Raw genomic sequence first — 22,610 nt, 5'->3', positions numbered from 1 at the left:
TTCAAGAAAGATATTAAAAACGAGGACCAAAAGATGACACAGCAGTTAAGAGCACAGGCTAATTTCCCCAAGGATATAGGTTCAATCCCAGCGCCCACAAGACTCCCCATAACTATCTGTAACCCCAGTTTCTAGGGATCTGATGCCCTCTTCTGGCCCCTACCAGCACTGCACACATGCGGTACATATACATACCTGAAGTCAAATACACACACATACACACAACATTTTTAAAGAAAAAAAATCAAAAGCCAAATACTTTTTAAAAAATTATTTTTAATAAATAAATTTCAGTGAAGACAGAGAAGTCATTCTAATTTTCACACTTGATGGTTGTTAAAAAAAAAAACAACCTATGGGTGGGGAACCTGGAGGCCTTTGAAGATATTTGCTCAAAATTAAGAAGAGGATCAACTGAAAAATAATCAAAAGAGGATAACTTTTGTAAAAGCATTTTTCTGTGTAAACAGTTATCTGTGGTCGTTTCCTGTTACATTACTGGCATGTAGTACATGGCGAATATGTGATAAGTACTTATTGCACTGACAAGCACCCTTGACTGCATCCTTCCTAACACCCAAACCAGCTGGTACTCTTCATCCTTTTTGTGACTCGATGCCACCGGGGGTCATATTCCAGTTGCATGGCTCCTTGGAAGATGTAGTAGTATCCTAAAATGGAAACAAATTCAATTCTTTAACTTTTACTTTGTGTTCCTTTAAAACCTAGAGCTGTTTTTTAAAGGTAATCTAGACTACAAACGGTGTGGTTTGTGATGTCAGTGTTGGGGATTCTTGGCAGTGCACCCTGCTCTGATGTTCCCCTCCAGCAAGCCAGTCTCTGGGTAGAGGTCTTAGGAGAGGACACAGGGTCTAGGTCAGGCACACATGGATCTTTAAGGAGAAAAAGGCCAGGGTGAACTCGGATTTGTTTATAAATCTTCGTCCACTCAGTAGGAGAGGATAATGAACAAAACGGGGGGTTTTATTCTTGTTAAATGCATCATACAGCTCATCCCACACCATGTGGGCTGGACCACTGCTCTGTGACGCCCACAGGCCAGTTTGCTCAGGCTGAAGTTGAACATATTCACACCACAGGCTGGAGAGCGCTGCACCCATGCTGGATCCCAGGCTGCATTTTCGTACTTGAAAATGTGATTTCCGATATTTTCCCAGTCTACTTACGTTTGAAATAGAAGACTGCACTAACTTTAGGACCAACTCCTGAGAAGTGTGTGGAAATGAGTCTGGGATAAGTCGGGTCCATGGCCTGTTGCGCCACATCATACCTGTGGAAGGACCACAGTGAGGAGATGAACGTCATAACACGAAGCACACACTCATCTTTCCTGAAAGTGTTCTAAATGTACCAAGGAAAACTGCAAAGACCTAAAGTTCGATGATTTTCCCTAGGTTATCACAGGACTCAAAACTTGGACCATGACTCTAGTCAGAGCTCTCCCGGCTCCTCAGTCCCTTCCCATGCCACCTGGCATTGATAAGGGCTTGAAATGTAACAGCCCTCGCTGGCCCAATATCTTAGTTGCCTGTCCTCATTTTTGCAAATCCTTTCTAGCAAGATGCATATCAATTATTTTCTCCCATGGTGAAAAGAAGGGGTCTTAAGGGCCATGGCATCAACGGGTTTTGAACATCCATGTTAAAGAAAAACAAATAGTCAAACACATCACATCTACACTGGAGAGCGAGGTCCTAGATTTCCATAAAGTATCTTCTCCTCCTGAGAGAAAAGAAAGAATCAACTTTCTCTAGACTTCCATGTGACAACTGAACTTGCTTCTGTCTTATTTTTCACTCAGTTTAGCTCTCCAGCCGTTACTGGCTCGCCCCGGCCCTCTGGTATTTAGGAAAAGGAAATACTTTGGTCAGTTGGAAGGGTAAAAGGGAGCCAGTAGTTAGACAAATTTTTAAGAATGTCAAATTATGCCAGGCGGTGGTGGCGCACGCCTTTAATCCCAGCACTCGGGAGGCAGAGGCAGGCGGATTTCTGTGAGTTCGAGACCAGCCTGGTCTACAAGAGCTAGTTCCAGGACAGGCTTCAAAACCACAGAGAAACCCTGTCTCGAAAAATCAAAAAAAAAAAAAAAAAGAATGTCAAATTACAACAAATTAGTCCTATTTGTCACCTCTCCAGGAAGTTTAATTTGGTGAAATTACAAGTCCTAGTTTTCAAACGAAGCTAAAGTTGGCAGAACAATTGTTGTCACAAATGTATGGCATTCAGTTGAAATTAGATGTTGAATTTTAAATATTCAAGAAAACATAGAGGTTTACTCTCTTAGTATATTCTGTTATGTCTTATGTCAAACATGCAAATGATGTGGCTCCTGACTGTTTTCCTCAGCAGAGGCCAGGGATGATCCCCCTTCTTCAGCGTTAGGGGAGTGAGACAACCAGACTAGCGGTGGAGTGCATCTGGCCTGCTGGCACCCTGCCACTCAAAGGGCCGCTTCCTCATTTTGTCTTCTGGGTCCAACAGTTATGAGAAGGAGTCCAGGAGCCCAGACACACTCCAAAATTAAATTATATCAGAAACCTGGAGAAAAGAACCAGGTGGGTAGTGACTATTTTACACCCATATTCTCTGCTCTCTCTCCCAAGAAAGACAAAGGCATTTGAGGCTTTCATAGAGAAGATGCCATTGTAACTCACCTCCAATACTGCTTATCCGCAAAGAAGAAAACCTTCTGGCGATATGGGTCGAAGGTGGCTGCATCTATTCTCTTCACTGACGTGGGCAATCCCAGAGTGTATATGCTTCTGGGATAGCTTGGCTCTGGTGCTAAGTTGCTTATTAACCAGTACTTGTCATCTACGAAGACAAAGACAAAGGGCACAACAGAATTGCACCAAAAACTAAAACTTAAAAACACTGACTTACTGTAAAGCATCTCTCTTGTGCAGTGTTCTAATACTCATTTTAATTTTTGTGCTGGCTGGGGCGGGGATGGGGGTGGGGATGAATCTGAGACTCCATCCATGGTAAGCAGGTTCTCTGTCACTGAGTAATATCAACCCACCCTGTTTTTGTTCTCACTCATTTTTTTACCTCCTGTGGCTCTGTGGTTTGGATACGTTTAAGTGCCATTATCTTATATTCCACACATCTATCCCAAAGGCTGCGTATATTTCTTGTATACTTGAGCTTTTATATAAACTGTTAACTTATCATCTAGAGACATGATTACCGAAGTCTACAGTCTGTTTTTAGTATCTAATTATAAAAAGAGGTACCTTTTTCTACCATGTTCTCAGTGGCAGAACCAAGCATTGGCGTTACCTTTAAAAAGAAATAGTTGATTTCTGCTTTCAATTTCATAAGCAGCTTGGATACCAGACGGGACAGTTGGCCACATGGAAGAAATTGAAGTGATATTGGAGGCTAGACTCCCAGGTCGTGTCCACCAGAAGAACCTGACATGAAAAGCATTTAATATATGTGAAAATTGCTGTAGATTCCTTCAAAATACAAATGGGAACTTGTGAAATGATTCAGTATTGATTCTCACACTTTATTCCATAAGTGTCTGTATGAGAGCACCCTGAAAGAGTGCCTTAATCAATTCTGGTAGTGACACTGATTAAACAGGAAACCAAAATAAATAAATAAATTCAGAGTCTGGACTCCAGGGATCTAAGATTCTAGTATAGTCTCCCAACTGGTTAGCTGGTTTTGTAAATGGAAGAAGTTGCTGTTTTACAATCTCAGGAGCATCCATCCTCCCTCCCACACATTAGCTTCCCCACTGACCTCCCCCAACTCAGCCTCTGTCTCCATCTCTGCTCCAACACGGAAACTGGGAACCATTCTGGAGTTCTCCATGTACAAAAAGAGGTCTACATAGGAAGTTTTTAGGGTCTTAATTTCTGTGTATGTGTGGATACATGTGTGTATTATGTACATATGTATATATGCATGTGTGTATATTTGTATGTATGTGTATATATGTGCTTATGTATATGTGTATTGTGTGTATATATTTAAGTGTGTATATGTATGTGCATATTTGTGTGGTATATATGTGTGTATGTATGTGTTTATGTATGTTTGCATGTGTAGATGTTTATGGATATGTTTGTGTACATGTGTGCACTTGAGGTGTCTTCCTCACCCATTCCCCCTTATCTTTTTTTTTAAATAAAAAGTCTATGTTTTAAAGATCTTTTGTATAAAAACGTTGTACAGGAAAGAAAACTCTAGATAAAATCCTTAACTGTCATAAAACACAGACTAAGGGGATCTTGGATTTATAGAACTATAATAATACATTTAAATAAAAGTCCAAATACAATATAAAAAGGTTAGAATTTAAATTGATTACTGAAATATTTCCCTTATGAATTTCTAAAAGCACCTATGCCATTCCAGTTCAGAAGTTGATAACATAAACAAGTGAGAAAACTTGACTTACAGCCAGTATTACAGAATCCAGTCTGAGGAACACTGCTTATTATTCATTTTGGCTGCTAAGTGTGTTTTCTTTTTTTTTTTCTTTTGTTTGTTTTCATTAAGCCTGGAGCTTTTGGGTTCTGTTAGACTGCTTGAGACTCCACAAGCCCCAGTGAGTCTGCTTTCCTCTGCTGCACACTGGGACTTCACAGTCCATGCAGCTGCCCCTGAATGCATCTATGTGGGGGTGGGGATTGATCTTAGGTCCTCTTGTTTGAACATCTTGTACTTTGCCAGCAGAACCATCTCCCCAATACCTGATACTGCATCCTTTTCAACCTGGGCTTCTCAACTTCCTGTCTTTTAATTCCCCAGCCAGATCCCACTACAAATATAATTTTTTCACACATTAGCTTCCTAGTCACGCAAACAGTATCACATAATTCTCTACTTCAAAAAATCTAAGATCTCTCCAAAACTTGAGAACCAGTCCAAGTTCCTGCCACACAAATTTGATCTACATTCTTCCAAATACCTTCTGGCAACAAACAAACAAAAACAAAAGCTACCAAACCTAACCCCACAGCCTATAGCATTGACTAGATAGGAAAATAACCATACCAGTCTTTAAAGAAGAAGATTTTATCTCCCACTGTGGTGACCGCATCAAAGCTCAGGCGCTGCCGGCAGATCATTGGCAGGCGACGCTCAGGACGCATCGTGGGTGGGCTTCTTACTGGGGCTCCTAAAAAGACATTTTGATGTTCAACTCTGGGAATTCTGTGGGAGGAATAGCTATTCTTTTTAAATATTCTGTTCCTTAAAGGAAAATACAAAGCAGTCATGTTTCCTATGAACTTCATGAGAAGTATGCCCCGAGGACTTTGTCCCTCTTAGTTACAGCATCACAGAAGAGAATACTTGAATTTACTTCCTCTGGAAGCCCTGCCAACAGAGCAGTGGTGGCACTGTTAGGAAATGTCCCAGATGTGAGGGCAAATGAAGACAGGGTCTGTGTAGCTTATCTCACAGGGTGTGCAACAAAAGAGTAAAATTTCCAAATATAGATATGAGAGATTATTCATAAAAATGCATGGCACTGTATGGCAAATTATGAGGTTCGACTTACCATAGAAAGACTGAATGCTACTTATGTCATCATCAGAGAGGCGGAATGTGTTGGGGTCAAGGAAACCATAGCTGGGGTACATGACTGAGTTTGGATTGTTGGAATGATGCAGCCCCAAGGAATGGCCAAGCTCATGAACAGCAACAAGGAACAGATTCGTACCTAAGAAGCAAAAAGGTGAAAGAATAAAGCTGTGGGCTTTATCACTTTCTATTTAACTCACACAAGAAACTGTACATGTTTATAAGGTGCCATGTGATGTTTTGATGCCTACACTTATTGCATAATGTTTAAGATAGGGTATGCACCGTGTATCTGTGGTAAAAATACTCAAAATCCTTTCTTCTAGCCTTTTGAAGTAAATAGTACACTACTATTGTCTACAGTTGTATTGCTGTGCAGCAGATTCAAGACTAGGACTCCATGCTCCTAACTGTGACTTATTACTAGTGCATCAACCATTACCCACCCAACTCCCCTTGCTCTTCTTCATCAGGTACCCACAATTCTGCTCTCAACATTTATTTAACTTTTCTCGTGTCTCAAGATGAACAAGATAATGGGGTACTCATCTTCCTATGCTTGACCTTTTACACAAGGCCCGGTACCATCCCCACGAGAGGAGTCCAGCCTTAAGTGGTTGAATGTCATCCCATTCTGAATGTGCTGTGTCACGTGAGTGCAGGTATCTACAGAGGGCAGATGTTGCTATCTGCCTGGGGTTAGTGTCAGAGGCCGCTGTGAGATGTCTGACCTGGGTCCTGGGAATAGAGCCCAGTGTGCTCTCTTAACTTCTGAGCCTTGTCATTTGAAAGGAAACAATACATCTAACACAGTAGAGGTCACATTTAGAAATCTTTTACTGATTTCCCTGTGTTTTTAAATATCCTTTCTCAGTCTCAATGATGTCATTATAGGCTAGGTAAGTATTGTCAGAGCAGTTCTCTGTCACAGATATTTTACCACTCTGTGGAAGTTTGAATCCCCACTTCTGCATTCAACTAAAAATGTCTGAAAATGTTCCTTTGGAGCCAAAATTGTCTACAGGTATGGATCAATTTATTGCCAGACAAATGGAACATATTCTGGCATGAATCTTCATAACACAAATCATAGGTATATTTGGTAGCTCACCTTGCTTCTAAATCTTAATTAAAGCTTGGTCTGTTGTTCTAACCACTCAGGAGGCTGAGACAGTGGGATTGGCTAAGCCTAGGAATTCAAGATCATAATGTTTTGTACAATTAGCTCCATTAGTCCTGGTCTTCAAACAGGACTTTCTGTCTGTCTGGTGCTTCTGTTAGGTTGTATGTCCTTTTTGTTTCTTAATCAAAAATATCACTCAACTCTATAACAGAAACTAAACAAGCACTGATCAAACTCTTCAACACTGGTTCAAAACAATATGTCAATACTGGATGTGGTGCTCCGTGTCTATATCCCAACTCAGAAAGATGATGTAAGAGGACTCTGAGTTCAAGGCCAGCCTGGGCCACAAAGATAGAATTTTCAAAAACACCTTCTTAAAATTATAGACTCAAATCAATTTTAAGAATAAGGCCAGGAGCCAATAGTACATGTTTTTGTCCCCATTTTTGCACAAACTTGCTTTTACTTGGTCTCTTCAGGCAAGAGCAACTTACGTTTCTAGGGTCCATTGGGATTCCAAAACATTCTCACTTGATGAATAGTTTACAAACAGCCCCTATATGACCCCAGAAAAAACTGAGACATATGGAACCTGTCTGGTTTAGAATTTAGAGTTCAACAAGTACTGAATCATGCATCATGTACCTCTGCGGTCTCCAAAATGCCCTTATCAAAAACTTGATAAGTTTTAGGCTGTGTATCAGAGTCAAAGCTGTAGGCTGTGTGTCTACCTTCCAGGTAGATATGGTATATATGAAAATATAGCTATACATCACATGAAAAATCAGTGAGAGAAGGTATTCAGGGCGGAGTGACTATATTCTTGAATTTCTCCCTATGTTTTCCACAAGAATAAATTGTATAATTGAGAATTTCCAAAAGATATTAGAAAAGCTATTCAGATGATGACTTAAATTTACTTATACTATGGATTGCCAATAATAATAATAATAATAATAAGAAGAAGAAGAAGAAGAAGAAGAAGAAGAAGAAGAAGAAGAAGAAGTTAACCTCATTCTCCATTATCTGAACGGGATAGTGAGTTACAGTCTGGACATTCTGAAAATGGTATCACATGATGATGCAAGGCTCCAAGACTACAAATGAGCCTGTACTTCTCCATCAGGATCTGTAAATTTTCTATAAATATCTTTCCAATTCATCACAAATCTAAGAAATTGTTAGTATATAATCAATCACAGAATTGTTTGCCATTAAGTTTATAGATTTTACTGGTCAAAGCCCAACCAGAAGCTTTTGTCTTTCCAGGAGTTAATAGTACGGAACTTGCTCATATGATCTCGGTGGTTCTTAGAGCTGGTCTCTAACATAATCAGATCCAGTAACTCTGATCTGCAATGAGGAAAAATTGGACTAAACGTATAAAGTCTTATATGTGATTTAGAGATGAGCAATTCGACTATATTATTTAAGACTATAATGATTATTTAAGAATATAAAAATTTGTAAGATTCTTTCTTAAATCTAGTTATGGTTAGTTTTCCTTTTTTTCTCCTACCTTGAGAGGAACTTTTACTCCAGGTTTCTGCCACATCAAAATGTGCATCTCCTTGAATGCCAGGTCCAGGGTAGAAAGCATGGGCCAGTACACCACCTTTTCCATCAAAAGCATTGCGGTCTCCATGCGCTTTTGAAAACAAAAGAAAGTCAATAGTTAGCTACATCGGTCAAAAGGCAAGAGAGCTGCACTTGGGGACATCACATGGTGTGGTAAATTTGGAGGTTGTGTACCTCCAAATGCAAAAAGGATCATGATGTCAGCCTCGCCTTCATAAATCCTCCTGAATCTCAGAAGACTCACATCACTCCAGACTTGAAAAGCTTTCTGAAATGCGTAGTCAACATCCTCACGCTTCATGTTAGGAGTGTAATTAATGATTCTGTGTTAGAGAAAGATAGAAAGACAAGCATGACACCACTGGCTAATTTTGTCTTTTCTAGTCTCTCCGTTCTGCACCCACACCTGAAGGAAGAATGTCTTCACATACTGACAGTCCAGATAAAAAATACTCTTTTGAAGTTCAAAACATTTTTTCTCCGGAAAACTATTATATCAATCCAAATATATTTTAGTTTACCAAATAAATTACTGGTAACTATCGTGAAGGATTTAGTTTCATAAACACAAATACCCATTGTGCCCAAATTCCATATTTATCCATCTTTAATATTCTACATACTTCTCCTGTCTTATTTGTATTTAATTCAGATCCATTCTTTGTTTGCAGCTTTTCTGCTCTGCTCTGAGCTGATTGACTAGCAAATGATGGCACATCTCCTTATAGAGATAATGAATTATGTGGGGGAGCCTGTGTGTATATGCATGTTCATATGTGTGTAGGTATGAGTGTGGTGTGTAAGTGCATGCAGAGGCTAGAAGCTGACTCAGGTGTCCTCCTCAATCACACTCTACTTTATTTGTTGAGGCAGAGTCTCTCAACCAAAACTGTAGACCCGGATTCTACTAGTCTAGCCTGCCCTGGGCCTCCCCTATCCCTGTCTCCTGCGCCTGTACAGCTTTTCCGTAGTTTTTAGGGATCTGAACTCAGATCATCATGGTTGTATGACAAGCACTTTCTCCCCCAGTCATCACACCGGCCTGGAAACAATGAATGCCTTCGTGTTAACACCGCACAGAGGCTACCCTCAGCCTTAAAACTTTGCTGTAGCTAAATGTTTCAGGTTTCTCGAAGCCACACGCATGGGAAAGAAAAATTCACTGGGTCAGATGCTGACATTACCTGTAGGTGAGGTGATGCTTGCTCCATATTGACCTCAATGGCACTGCGCCACGATGCTGCACATCAGATACTCCACAGCGAGGGGTGTGCATTATCTTCAAAGTAGGCTTGTCCAGCTGCCCAGTTGCTTCGAGCCCAAAGAACTGCTGCATTTCCTGGAGTTTTTCTTCTAGGATGTTTCTCTTGACTTTTGATTTTAGCATTGAAATTCTGTCCTCATCAAAGCCATAATATTTTTTCAAGTACCTCTGAACAAAACACAAGTAATGAACACAATTACACTGTACACTGTACACAGCCACGTTTCTGTTGGGACCCTGCAAACATGGTCAGCAGTACACTGGTGCTCCTGAACCACATATTTTAATTACAACCTATATTATTATTATGTAGACAATCAATTATAAGAAAGAAATTTAACTTCCTAAGATATTTAAGCATGTCACAAATAATTAGTCTGATTCCCAAGAGCCCAGTGGAAAAGCTATTTATTATTCTGCTTCTTCAGACTTGTGTCTGGGGTTTTAGAAGCCATTTTGACACCTAGTGTATAAGGGTACATTGTAAGTGGCAAAATCTTTGTTGTTAGGGTACTTAAACCATTTTGTTTGGCATTGAAAGTTGACTTAGCTGGGAGATGTAGCTTAGTGGCAAAGCACTTGTCTAGCATGCTTGAAGGTTTGGGTTTGTCTCTGGTATGGGGGAAAATCTTGACACAGTGGAAGACTTGGAAAATTCAAAGTAAAAATAATGTTAGAAAATAGAGCCAACTGCTGAGCCAATACAAAAGGGCACCTGAGGCCAGGAGTTCAAGACCAGACTGGACAACACAGCAGACCCTGTCTCAAAAAGGAATGTATGCAGTTTTAGAAAATAAGAGCTCAATGTTCTTAATTATAAAAGTAAGATGTTTTAAATCTTATTTTAAAACACTTATGAATAAACATGTGAGATAAGTGAGCACAGAGGCAGCTTGCTGCAACTATTATGAGAATTTAAAGTGGCTATATAGATTAAGCCATGTCCAAATCCCACATTAGTAATGGACATTAAATTACAAATGAAAGACAAAATGTGGTAGGAGAGAAAACACAACACTCCGTCAGAAATGTGATCCTATTATATTGAGCTAAAATTATTTATCCAAAGCTTTTTGTAGACAGCACAATTATTCACAGATTTAATAATATTCTTTCAAAACAATCATTTGTTTTGATATTCCTCTGTGAAAAAAAAACAATGCTTAAAAAAGCAGCTATCTATGCTGCTTTTCAAATCAAATCATACTTTTCAAAACAAACTTGCAAATTCAGTAAATATTGCAAAACTTGCAACATCAGAAAAGATTTGACCAGTGCAATCTTGTTAGTACTTACTTCAGCAAATTCTAGTTCATTCCTGGGAGCGGCTGCAGAGGCAGACACCTGGAAGAGCGCAAAGAGCATGAGGACCTTCATCATGCCCAGCTCCTTTCAGCCGAGCCGTCTTCACTCTGCTCCCCGCTGCAAGTTCCCTTAAAGTTTACTTTTTATAGCCCTCTAAACCGGATCTGCGAACCTGAAATCCTCAGAGTGACTCACAGTTGTTATCATCCCTTGCTTTCCTCCAGGATCATGTGAACAGTGGGTGAGAGTGTCATCTAACTAATCACTCATCTAAGCGTGTCTAGTATTTCTTCAAAAGGACCAGTGAGCCTGAGCTACTCATTCACAAGCACAGGTAAGACCCAAGAACAGCAAATCTACCAAACACACACAACAACTCCGCTAGTAAAGTTTTGGAAAGCTTGATGTTGTCAATTCTCCCTTTTGATGCTTTCCTTATACCAATTATAGATAAAGTGCCTTCAAAGAAATTTTAAAAGAATGTGTGAAGAAAAAAAATTGCTAGAATATACGAATCCTCTATTTGTTTAAAACTTTAAACCTTTGTTCAAACACAAGAGAAAGTTTGGGACAGCAGTGTGCTTTGATACTTGCTCTGTGTGCACGCTTAGGTTCTTATATGGACTGAGATTTTAGACACTAGAGCAGAAACCCAACCCCAGCTGGATGTCTGCAAAGATTCTGGAGCTCACTTCCTCCTCACCCATGCTGCCTGGAGTAGGCAAGAGTGGGCAGCCTGAGCGCGACACTGGCAGAGTGTGTAGGGAAGACTTCCCTCTGCAGCCTCGCCGTCTCCTTCTCCTAACCCCGACCCAACCATCTCATCTGCTCAGTTCCACCTCTCAGTCAATGAAGTATTTAAAGAAAGAAAACATTTGCCAAACAAGGAGTGAAATTCCCGAAGTAGAATTTTGGAATGTGAGTTGTGTGGACAGGGTTCTGTTCAATCCCCTTTTATCCCACCAAGCAGCTTCTAGATGAAGAGTCTAGCACAGGGGTGAACAAACAGGTTGTAATGTAGACACTGCTCCTTCCAATCTGCTGGACGGGGACATGATGGCTATTTCCTAATGTTAAATTTTGTTCATTTTTAGGGGCCTGTGAGATGATTCGGCAGGCAAAAAAACTTGCTCCAAAACCTGATGACCTGAGTTTGATCTCAGGAACCCACACCGTGAAAGTTGTCCTCTGAACTTCACACGCCTACTATGGCATGCATGCACTCACAGAGACATATATAATAAACAAATATTGACTTTTAGGTTATCATGCAAAACAGCAGATCCAGTATAGCTTTTCCGTATACACATGTCCTGTGTCTGCTCTCCTTTGTTTCCCTTTCCTAAAGACGTTAGAGGTTTAGACTCTCCTCTCCTCAGATAGAAAGAGAAGGGGCCCCACCCGCCACACCACACTATCCCTGTATCCTTGCCAAATACCCCTGCCTCTCTCCTATTCTGTGGCTTGATTTCTAGGTGATCCATTTGAAATGGAGACAATACTCTTTAACCTCCTGTGTTATTGTGACAGGGGGCTAAGCACTCTGGTAGCAGGACAGCAGCTCACGATTATCCAGTCCCTTCCCTTTGACCTTCATGGGGACTATCAGACATTGAATTTGTAAGCAGGTGAAGTTCAAGAATTCATTAAGAGAGTGATAATGTGGTGAACATTGTAAAGAAATCCTTTCAAATATTGAATTTAGCTCAAGAATCATAAGCGGACCACAACTGTGTTGGGCTAGAAAGTGAGGAAACCGAGGGGTTTTGTCTGTTGCTTGTTCTGTATTCCTGGTGATGAAAACTGCCTTGAGGGTAACAGACACTCAGCAAGTCCCTATCACTTGTATCTGGATATAGGACATTAAAGGAAATGAAGCCCCAGGGTGGGAGCAATCACTAACAGGAGGGTGTTCCTGTTTCACTGAAAGAAAGAACTGGTCTCATCCCCAGCAAGACAAAATTGAGTTCTTGGAAGGTTTGCAGGAAATGTCTCATGCATTACAATGCAAGAAGCAGGAGGATAACAAAGATACTAAGAAGTGAAAGACTTCTTTGCTCATGTTCTCCCTCCTTCTGCTCCTCATTGGGACCTTGGGAGCTCAGTCCAGTGCTCCAGTGTGGGTCTCTGTCTCTATCTCCATCCATCACCAGATGAAGGTTCTATGATGATATGCAAGATATTCGTCAGTATTGCTCTAGGATAGGGTCATTTCAGGTTCCCTATCCTCAGCTGCCCAAGGAACTAACTGGGGACCTCAGCTTGGGCACCTGGGAGCCCCTCTAGGGTCAGGTCTCTTGCCAACCCTAAAGTGGCTCCCTTAACTAAGAATTGTGGTTCCGTGCTCCCCTATCCAACCTTCCTTTATCCCAATCCTCCTGTTTCCCCAGGTCCCCCCTCCTTCCCTTCTACCTTTTCTCTCCCCATCTCCCCTTACCCTCATCCCACCCCACCCCCAAGATCCCAATTTTCTCCCCGGCAATTTTGTCTACTTCCCTTAGCCAAGAGGATAACTATATGTTTTTCCTTGGGTTCACCTTCTTACTTAGCTTCTTTAGGTTCACCTATTGTAGACTCCGTGACCTTATTTATGGCTAGAAACCAATTATGAGTGAGTACATCCCATGTTCATCTTTTTGGGTCTGGGATACCTCACTCAGGATAGTGTTTTCTATTTCCATCCATTTGCATGCAAAATTCGAGAAGTCATTGTTTTTTACCGCAGCGTAGTATTCTAGTAAGTCGGGACCACGAGGGGTGCACCCACCAACTGAGACAGTGGAGCTGATCTACTGGGATCTCACCATGGCCAGCTGGACTGTGACTGAAAAAGCATGGGATAAAACTGGACTCTCTGAACATGGCGAACAATGAGGGCTGATGAGACGCCAAGGACAATGGCACGGGGTTTTGATCCTACTTAATGTGCTGGCTTTGTGGAAGCCTAGCCAGTTTGGATGTTCACCTTCCTAGATATGGACGGAGGGGGGAGGACCTAGGACTTACCACAGGGCAGGGAACCCTGACTGCTCTTTGGACTGGAGAGGGAGGGGGAAAGGAGTGGGGGGAGGGGGAGAAGGGTGGGAGGAGGGGGAGGGAAATGGGAGGCTGGGAGGAGGTGGAAACTTGTTTTCTTTTTTTTCTTTCTCCTTTTCTCAAGAAAAATAAATAAATAAAAAAATAAAAATAAAATAAAAATTAAAATTAAAAAAATAAAAAAAAAAGAAGTGAAAGAATACCCACATTTTGGTTCCCCTATGTCTCAACTCACTAGCTGCTCCAAATTGATTCAGGGTAAGGAGATAAAGGCCACATGGGCAGTTACAGGACCCAGAAGAGGGTGCCAACTTAATTCCTAGACTCAGGCAGACCAGCTTACGCATCTCGGTCTGTTGTTTAATGACCTCAAGCTACCACTTTAACTTGGTAACAAATGGATGAGTTTTCCATTTGTAAAGTTGGGAGTAAAGATTGCTTCTACATCAAGAATGACTATAAATATTGCATTAAATAATAGAAAAAAGTAGTGAGCCAACGGCCTGGCACACCTTAAAGATTACCTACAATGCAACCCTATACCTAAGGCTCAGAGAACAGCACAAAAGAGGGGTAAAAATATTCTGAGAGGAGAAGCCCAGGACCCTGCTGTGAGCTAGTGACTTCGGTACACAACAGTGAAGCAGCCACCTGTGTAATTACAACACCAGTACGGATGCGGGAACTATCACAAGGTTTCTAAATGAAAAGCTCCATGCAACTAACGTTTGTTGAGAGAAAAAGAATCAGTTTTCTTTGGGGATGAACCTCCTTGATATGTTATCCAACCCCAGATGACCAACCTCAAAACCAAACACATAGAAGCACAACTGAATTCTAAATGGACTCAGTAAGATTTCTCTCTCTCTTACTCTCTCTCTCTCTCTCTCACTCACTCACTTGCTCTCTCTCTCCACACACACACGTACACGCACACACGTACGCACATACGTACGCACATGCACATATGCACACGCACACACACACACACACACACACACACACAATTCTGTGACTGCAATGTCTCCTCATGCTTTCTTACTGCACTCTTATTACGAGATTTTCTTTTAAAGTTGGTAATGAGGACAAAGAGGAAGACTGGCTGATGTTCAGCTCCCTTTCCAGAAGGAGCTACAATATGATCCTGACCCAAATCCAGATTCAAAGCTGAGGATCCCGGGAGAGATGGGGATTGAGAAAACACGAAGAGCGTGTTTATGAAAATGCAGACAGCAACCACTGCCCAAATTCTCCATGCAGAGAATCATGGGTGTGCGACAGAACGTCCTGAAGTAGAAGGCATATTTTATAACATCAAAGTTTCCAGAAGTATATGGCTCTAGTCATTGCTTCACCCTTAGTCAGGCATCAGGACAGCCTTTTGTAATGTCCCTCCCCAGGAATCCAGAGGCAAATTGAAGCATGGTTTCCGGAAAGGAGCAAGAAGGAACTATGCTCCCAAAACACACAGACTTCCCTGACCTTTCACATGCTGATGGCTTGTTCATGCAGGAAGAAAATTTCCTGCTTTAATGGATGAGAAGATAGGAGCCTTGGAAAGGAAGTGAGTTGCTCCTGGAGGCATTCTGAGGTCTCTCACTGTGTCCTGCTTCTTGCTACTCCATCCTTTTTTATCCATTTTTATTTTCCTTCAATGGAGAGAAGTTCATCAAAATAACACGTTAAATACAATTCTAAATAAGATTCTAAACATTTCTGAAAATCTTTTACAGAAAGAAAATTAAACTTTTGCTGAGTTCCTCTGTTGGCCTCTGTTTCATCAGCACAATTACCAGTGACAAGAAACGGCACTGGAGACACTGGCTGGGGGTGCTGGGTGCAACTCCTGACAAAATGGACCGAACATTGACCTGCTACTCAATCTGCCTCTGTCAGTCAGAGACCATGAGAGCAACTGGGACTTCAAAGGCACAGTCAGCTGCCTTCTGCACCAGAGCTCCTCCCAGGGCTGTGCCAGAGAGCTCTCTAACACAAAGACAGTCCTCCCAAGTAAGCAGTGACAGTGCTGGCAAAATCCGTAACGTGTGGAGCTGAGGAATGGCTGTCACAATGCTGTAGCCCAGAGAAAGGAAGCAGATGACAGAAGCAGAAAGACGCAGAGAACACCACGTGTCCTTTGCTCTAACAAAGGCTCCCTTGCAAACAAATGCTAGCTAAGAGACAAAATACTTCCGTAGTGATCACAAGAACAGAGATGTGGTTCTTGTGTGTCTGTTTTTGGAGAGTTTTCTTCCTGTTCTAGGACTGTGGATGTAACTCGGTGGTAGGGTGCTCGTTATGTCCACATTGAACCACATTAATCCTAGAATCATAAAGATAAGTGTGACTGCCTCTGTGTGTGTGTGTGTGTGTGTGTGTGTGTGTGTGTACATGAGGATATGAGTTGTGACTCCAATGTGTGGCCTGACTTTGACTCTGAAGCCAGGGTTAATGGAGACAGACCTGGCCTCAAAGCCCAGCTATGTCACCTACAAACTGTGTGGTTCTCTCGGGTATTTAAGGTCAGGTTCCCTGTCTATGCATGACTACTGTGAGGATTAGACAAGAGAATACAAGACACTAGTCAGCACTGTGTCTAACCTGTTTCTTCCTCCCGTCACACCTGGACAAGTGTTTCTCAACATTATTAAGACTTCTCATAAGTGGCACTTTAAACATTTTAGTTATTGTTCCATATCATTTAGAACCAGAGATGTTCTGTGCTTTTGTTTACTGCTTGTATATATCTCTCGTTTATGAAGAGTGAGCTAAATTGTTTTGCCTCCAATGACCAAGCTTTACCTCATTGGAGATGACATTGTCCTCTTGAGAATGCCTGTACTCTACACTACTGTGTTTTAAGTGGAATATCTCTAGGGGATAATAAAAAGTTTTGAGACAACATTTATGATGCTGAGTGATCTGGATTATGCCATAAAGAATATCACTCTTCTTAGGAGGGACTAATTGACTGTAGCCAGCAGTCAGTTGGCCTCAGAAGATAACAAGCCAATGACTAGAGAGAAGAGAGCAAGTCAGAAGTAGTCTGCACAGTTCTCCGTAACAATGAGTCAAAGTAGGTTTAAATTAATAAATCATTTTTACAAGTATTTCTCTTTTCTTTCAAGCCCCAGCACAAGCAGTTAGTAGGTTCTTTATGTCTTACTTTAGCATTGTGACTGCAAACACAATCTTATTTCTTTCCAGGAGTCTAAATTTAATGGTGTTCAAACTACATTATAAGAGAAAAGGTGACTTTTAGGAACTGGGGGTGTGACTCAGTGGCAGAGGACAAGGCCCTGTGTTCAACTACCAGTGTGGCAAAGAAGAAATTATGAAAGAAGAAAATGAGGCAAAAGGGAGAGAGGCAGACACACGAGAAGGGAGGGAGAGAAGGAAAAACAAGAAAGAGGGAGAGAGACAGGGATTCCTCCTAAACTAAGCAATACTGAAGGCGGTGGGAGAGACGGTGAGTTCTGGCACCTGAAGAACTGAGGAAGCTCCTCCCCATGGCACAAGAGGCAGCAAGACAGTGAGGTTCTGGCTTCCATTGCGGCCAACATTCTTAAAGAAGAGCACGCCCAGGAAGGAGCAATAATGGAAACAGAAAAGCCATATAAATTGATGGAGCAACAGGAAGAGGCAAAACTCCCCAGTGACTGAGTCTCATATTTCTTAGAAAGTATATTTTCTTCAGTGTATGTGATTGTAGCCTTCAAAGACACAAACAAATAGTACCACTAGATAGCTAATAAATGCATGCTTGACTTTAAATGAACTGGAAAAGAAACAGCAAAAAACCCATAGATGTGACATCAATGAACTGGCACAGACATCTGGACCATGGAGTCTTTTTTTCCATGCACATATTCAAACTGTGTACATGAGAGACTTAACGTAAAGCTATAAAACGTTCACTGTTCAGCCCAAACCTTGAGCAAACCTGGACTTTCAGGGACTTCTGCTGCCCTCAGCTGACCTTGAACACATCTTCCTTCAAGGTATTATCCAATGGTTCCCTGAGTTGTGTGGGCTGTGAGCACAGTCACAGGCAGAGCTTCCGCCTTCCACTGAAAACTGGAGACTCTCAGACTCTAGTGGAATATCTAGGCACGCTGTGGATAGCTGAGGAGGAAGCAGCTTTTGAATGAGTGTTCTTCACTGGAAGCTGTCCGTTGTCTCAGCCTGCCTGTCTTTGCTACTGTCCTGACTAGACTGACCATTCAGGTCCCACAGAAGAGGAAACACACAGGCTGTGCTGAGGAAGGGGGAGCATGGATTCAACAAGCAAGGAAGAAATAAAGAAAGGAAACACAAGCGGGGAACGATAATGAAAGCTCTGGTACTAAGCTACCACAGAAGGGAGTTCTCTCTGCCCCATTGGTTACCTACTTACTTCAGATAAAACAAAGAGAAAGACTCTTCCTTACTTAGCACAAGCCTTTTCATGAGCTCAGGTTTCGTATCTTAGTTTCATGAGGAACAACAAATCTTTTGGGATTTTCCAACCCAAGTCAGCTCTAGAAGACTCTGAGAGTCAGGAACTTCCTTCTTAACAGCGAGCCAGTGAGGTGATTAGCAAGCTCTTCAGAGGGCACTGAGTCAATCTATAACTGTAAACTCTCTAAGGAGGGTGGCAAGTCTGAGATTTATCTAGGTGTTCTAGAAAAATCCTAGAGAAAATCCTACATATTATCCTATGCATAATTCAAGGAAATTCACGGGAAATGTGACCCTAGTCACGCTTTTCTCTGCTTCTGGAAAGAGTGATTCTATCTTCCTTCCTTCCGCCCAAGTCCAACCTGTGCTCCAGTTCCAGTGCTCATCCTGTGTGACCCCGACTCATGACCTCCTTCTTGTCTTCAAGGCCCATCAGAGCAGCTGGCAGTCTCATTAGCACCTGTGACGTAAGCAGCAAACTGACTTTCTGACTTTTGTTCACACAACTCCATGGAGTCGCTCCTCTCAGCTCCTACCTGGAGATATCACGTCCATCTAAGACAGATGACCAAAGCTTCAGCAGATATGTTTCCCATGCCTCTTTTCTGAGGAAATTAGAATTATGTATGGAGAATTTGAAATTGAAAATGAATGTTTTTTTATATCTCACTATAGGTCTTTTTCTCATTATAAGATTTTAAATATTTTCTGTGATTACTTAAATAATATATGCCAGCCGTAAAATACTTGTGCTACATAAAGGAGAAGAACCAAACGCAGTTGCTCTTGAAGCGCAAGACCACCACCCTTGCACTCATTGTCTCCTATGACTTCCGTTATGCACATGTGCGCACGCTGTTCTTTCAGGGGCACAATTCACATCATGTGTGATTCTTACAAAAAACGCCCATTTTCAATGGAGTAGGTGCTTCTCTGTTTGCACAGTTCTGTATACATCCCCTTTCTCCTTCTGTCCTTTCATTGAATAACCCATTATCTTCTGCTCTCTGGCTCCTCAGAATTTCCCTTCTTGCTTATCCTGTGTTTACACATATAGTCATGCAATTATACACACACACACATACACACACACACACACACACACATATATATATATATATAATGCAAAGCAAATACATCTTGTGCTTTTTTCTGTAGAACAAAATTATTTTACATAAATTTCTCTGTTTTCCTCTCTACAAATTTTATACTTGTTTGGTGTAGGAGTTCCTTCTGTTTGTGTGTTGCTTTCATTGGATAATGAATAAAGAAACTGCCTTGGCCTAGTTGATAGGGTGGAACTTAGGTAGGCAGAGGAGACAGAACCGAATTCTGGGAGAAAGAAGGGCAGAGTGAGAGACGCCATGGATCTCCTGCCTGAGACAGACGCTGGTTAAAATCTTGCCGGTAAGCCACAGTCACATAGTGATACACAGATTAATAGAAATGGGTTAAATTAAGATGTAAAAATTAGCCAATAAGAAGTTAGAGCTAATGGGACAGGCAGTGTTTAAATGAATACAGTTTCTGTGTGATTATTTTGGGTATAAGCTAGCTGGGCAGCGGGGAAAAACAAGCGGGCCCTCTCTCCTTGCAACACTTGTTTGCTAGGCCAATGATAGATGGAAAGGCAGAAATCAAGTCCAGAGTGCAGCTGAGGGAAGCCTCCATGCTCCTGACCCCACTTCCACAGGGTAGAAAGAACATTCTACAGGATTTGGTAGCATATGCCTCTAACTCCATCACTCAGAAAATGAAGGTGGGAAGATAAGAAGTACAAGGCAAGAACAAGCTGCAAGAAATCCTGTCTCAAAATAAGCAGACAAGCATAAACATACTAGATCACCACTCTGACAGCTGAAAACAGTCACTGCTTTGTAGCAACTCTAGACAAACAAACTCGAGCTACTGAGGCAGGAGGGCAGTCTCTCCTGCATCTGCTTCTCTTTCTACTCCACCCCTGGAAGCTAGACGCTGGTTCCAGGCCCCAAGGCAGATTCCTTACTCAACCATCCTGGGACCTTAACCTCATATGAGAGTTTCACATTTGAGACAAGAATCTTTTGAGGTGAAACAATACATCCTTTTAAATGATAAATGCTCTCTTCTTCAAGGGAAAGGTTGATGGGATTGTTACTTTGCATGTTTAAAATCCCCAAAAGAATAGAATACAGTTCTCAGAGGCTTAAGATGGTGCAATCCAATGGAACCACATCCTTCCCAGTGTTGTTCAGTACTCGGGGGGAACCATGAACTGACTGTATGTGATACCAAAGGATTGGTAGTCAAGTACGCAACACAAAGTGCAGCCTCCTGCCAGGGCCGATTGAGAGTGAAGATGGCGCTGAAAAGCAAGGATGACCAAGACCAGCAAGAGAGGAAAACTTGGTACAGCTTCAGACCTATTGATGATGCAAATATTCTTTCCTAAACTCTGGCCAGATTTCCTTAACTGCCCAGCAGCAGAGGAAGGGAAACTCCAGGGAAAGAAATTTGGGAAGGGCAATCCAGTGCTTCTTGCTGCTTACCTCGGAACACGTCCATTTTCCAAAACTGGGAAATGTAACAAGTGAAAAGAATCATTGATTGGGTTTTAATGAGTCAGGCAAACATTCCTGTAAGGACTGGTACTGAAAAGGCAGCTGGAATTCCCTGCTCTGACCATCCACGGGGAATCCCACTGGTTTGATATTTCATATTACTGGTGGTTTGACCTGGCTCTGTTTTCCTATGGGAAGAACCTCCATGGTGAACAAAGTCTGTGACTTCAGCTGCAAGCCCTTTTATTATCATTGGCACCCCAGGTGCATACTTGGCTGCTTTCAGTTATGACAGGGATTCTTCATATTCTCGCTGTTCCCCAAAATCACCAGGGCCTGACTGGATTTGGCTCCTCGCGATGGCACAAATGACTTTTCATTCCTTGACTCTGGGAGACTCAAGCATAGCGAAGGCCATAGACATGTGAAACAAAGACAGAGAGGTGGCGTCTGACCGCACAGAAGACTCCTGAGAAGAAAGCAATGGGATGGACACTTCTGGACACATTTTGTTTCATCTTAATGACGCTAAATTGTTGAGAATATCTCTCTGTTTCACAAGAAGAACTTGAAGCTCAGAGAATACTCAGAACTTTGTGAGCCAACCAGCTGGTAAAGGAACTAAACTGCTTTTAGGTAAAAAAAAAAATGATATATCATATACAGACTGAAAAATGTGCCAATCACGGTACTCATCTCAATGGAGTTTCAAAAGTGAATGTGCCCATGTAACCACAAACAATCCATCTTATTTAATTAGTGATTCTACTGAGAAACATTTAAAAGTTTCTGTGCTTTCATAACCATTAGTTATTGATGTGAGAGTCCCCTCTATGTGCTGTGATTACCATTAATAAATGAAGAAACTGCCTTGGCCTGTTGATAGGGCAGAACTTAGGTAGGGAGAAGACTGGACTGAATGCTGGGAGAAAGACGGGCAGAGTCAGAGAGATGCCATGGATCCAATGCCAGAGATAGATGTGCTGAAACTTTGCTGGTAGGTTACAACCTCGTGGTGATATACAGATTAATAGAAATGGATTAAATTAAGACATAAAAGTTAGCCAATAAGAAGCTAGAGCTAATGGGACAAACAGTGATTTAATTAATACAGTGTCTGTATGATTATTTTGATTCTGGGCAGCGGGGTTGAACAAACAGCTTCCTCCAACAAATTGGTGCCCACATGGCCAACTAAATCCATTTAAAACTTGAGAGAGTTTGAAAAGGAATTCTAGACACAAAAATATAGAGTTTAATACAGCTTCTTAATGTTTGCTGGCAGCGTGTTGTAGCCTCATTAAGAAAGGTTTTCCTGACTCAGCAGCAGCTGCAGAAAAAAAGCCATGCTGTTTTGAAATGCAGGCTTTCTGAGCCAGCATGACCTCTTGCTCCTTCTGGAGACCAAGTATTTGGACTGGCTTTGTGTACAGATTGCTGCAACTTGTTTGGTGGCAACTTGGACTAGCTATGTGCCTAAAAGTGGGGTGGGGTGCACAGCTCTGAGGGGCAAGCAGCTCTGCCATGCTGGACTGAGCAGGGCAAGTAGGAAGTACCATATTTGACCTAGTAATGTCACAGCTTAGATTCTTAGTGCTTAGCATTTTAAGAAGTGCTTCTGGTCAGAGAATAATTACATATATAAAATAAAGACAAATCCAGGTGAATCATAGTGCTGGAAGAGAGAAGAAGAGTGTACAGTCATAAACTAAACGTAAAGTCTTTAAAGAGACAGAGTACAGACAGTCATCGATTA

At 41.7% G+C, this 22,610-nt stretch overlaps 1 protein-coding gene across 1 annotated transcript; it reads right to left on the bottom strand.

The window, feature by feature from the left end:
* Positions 1 to 379: 379 nt before the first annotated feature.
* Mmp12 (matrix metallopeptidase 12) lies at positions 380 to 9,671 on the bottom strand. The gene is made up of 9 exons (XM_041657725.1): positions 9,454 to 9,671; positions 8,444 to 8,592; positions 8,211 to 8,339; positions 5,543 to 5,704; positions 5,035 to 5,158; positions 3,304 to 3,437; positions 2,676 to 2,835; positions 1,188 to 1,291; positions 380 to 671 (listed from the first exon to the last, which is right to left on the bottom strand). Exons 1-9 carry the CDS (start codon positions 9,654 to 9,656, stop codon positions 571 to 573), a joined length of 1,266 nt encoding a protein of 421 aa, XP_041513659.1. The 5' UTR covers positions 9,657 to 9,671; the 3' UTR covers positions 380 to 570.
* Between the last annotated feature and the right edge of the window lie 12,939 nt (positions 9,672 to 22,610).

This window comes from Microtus oregoni, unplaced genomic scaffold (assembly GCF_018167655.1).
Source record: "Microtus oregoni isolate MIOR12 unplaced genomic scaffold, Mior012 000008F_ref0000371, whole genome shotgun sequence".
Classification (NCBI taxonomy): Eukaryota; Metazoa; Chordata; class Mammalia; order Rodentia; family Cricetidae; genus Microtus; species Microtus oregoni.
This window is presented reverse-complemented; position numbering and strand designations above follow the sequence as displayed.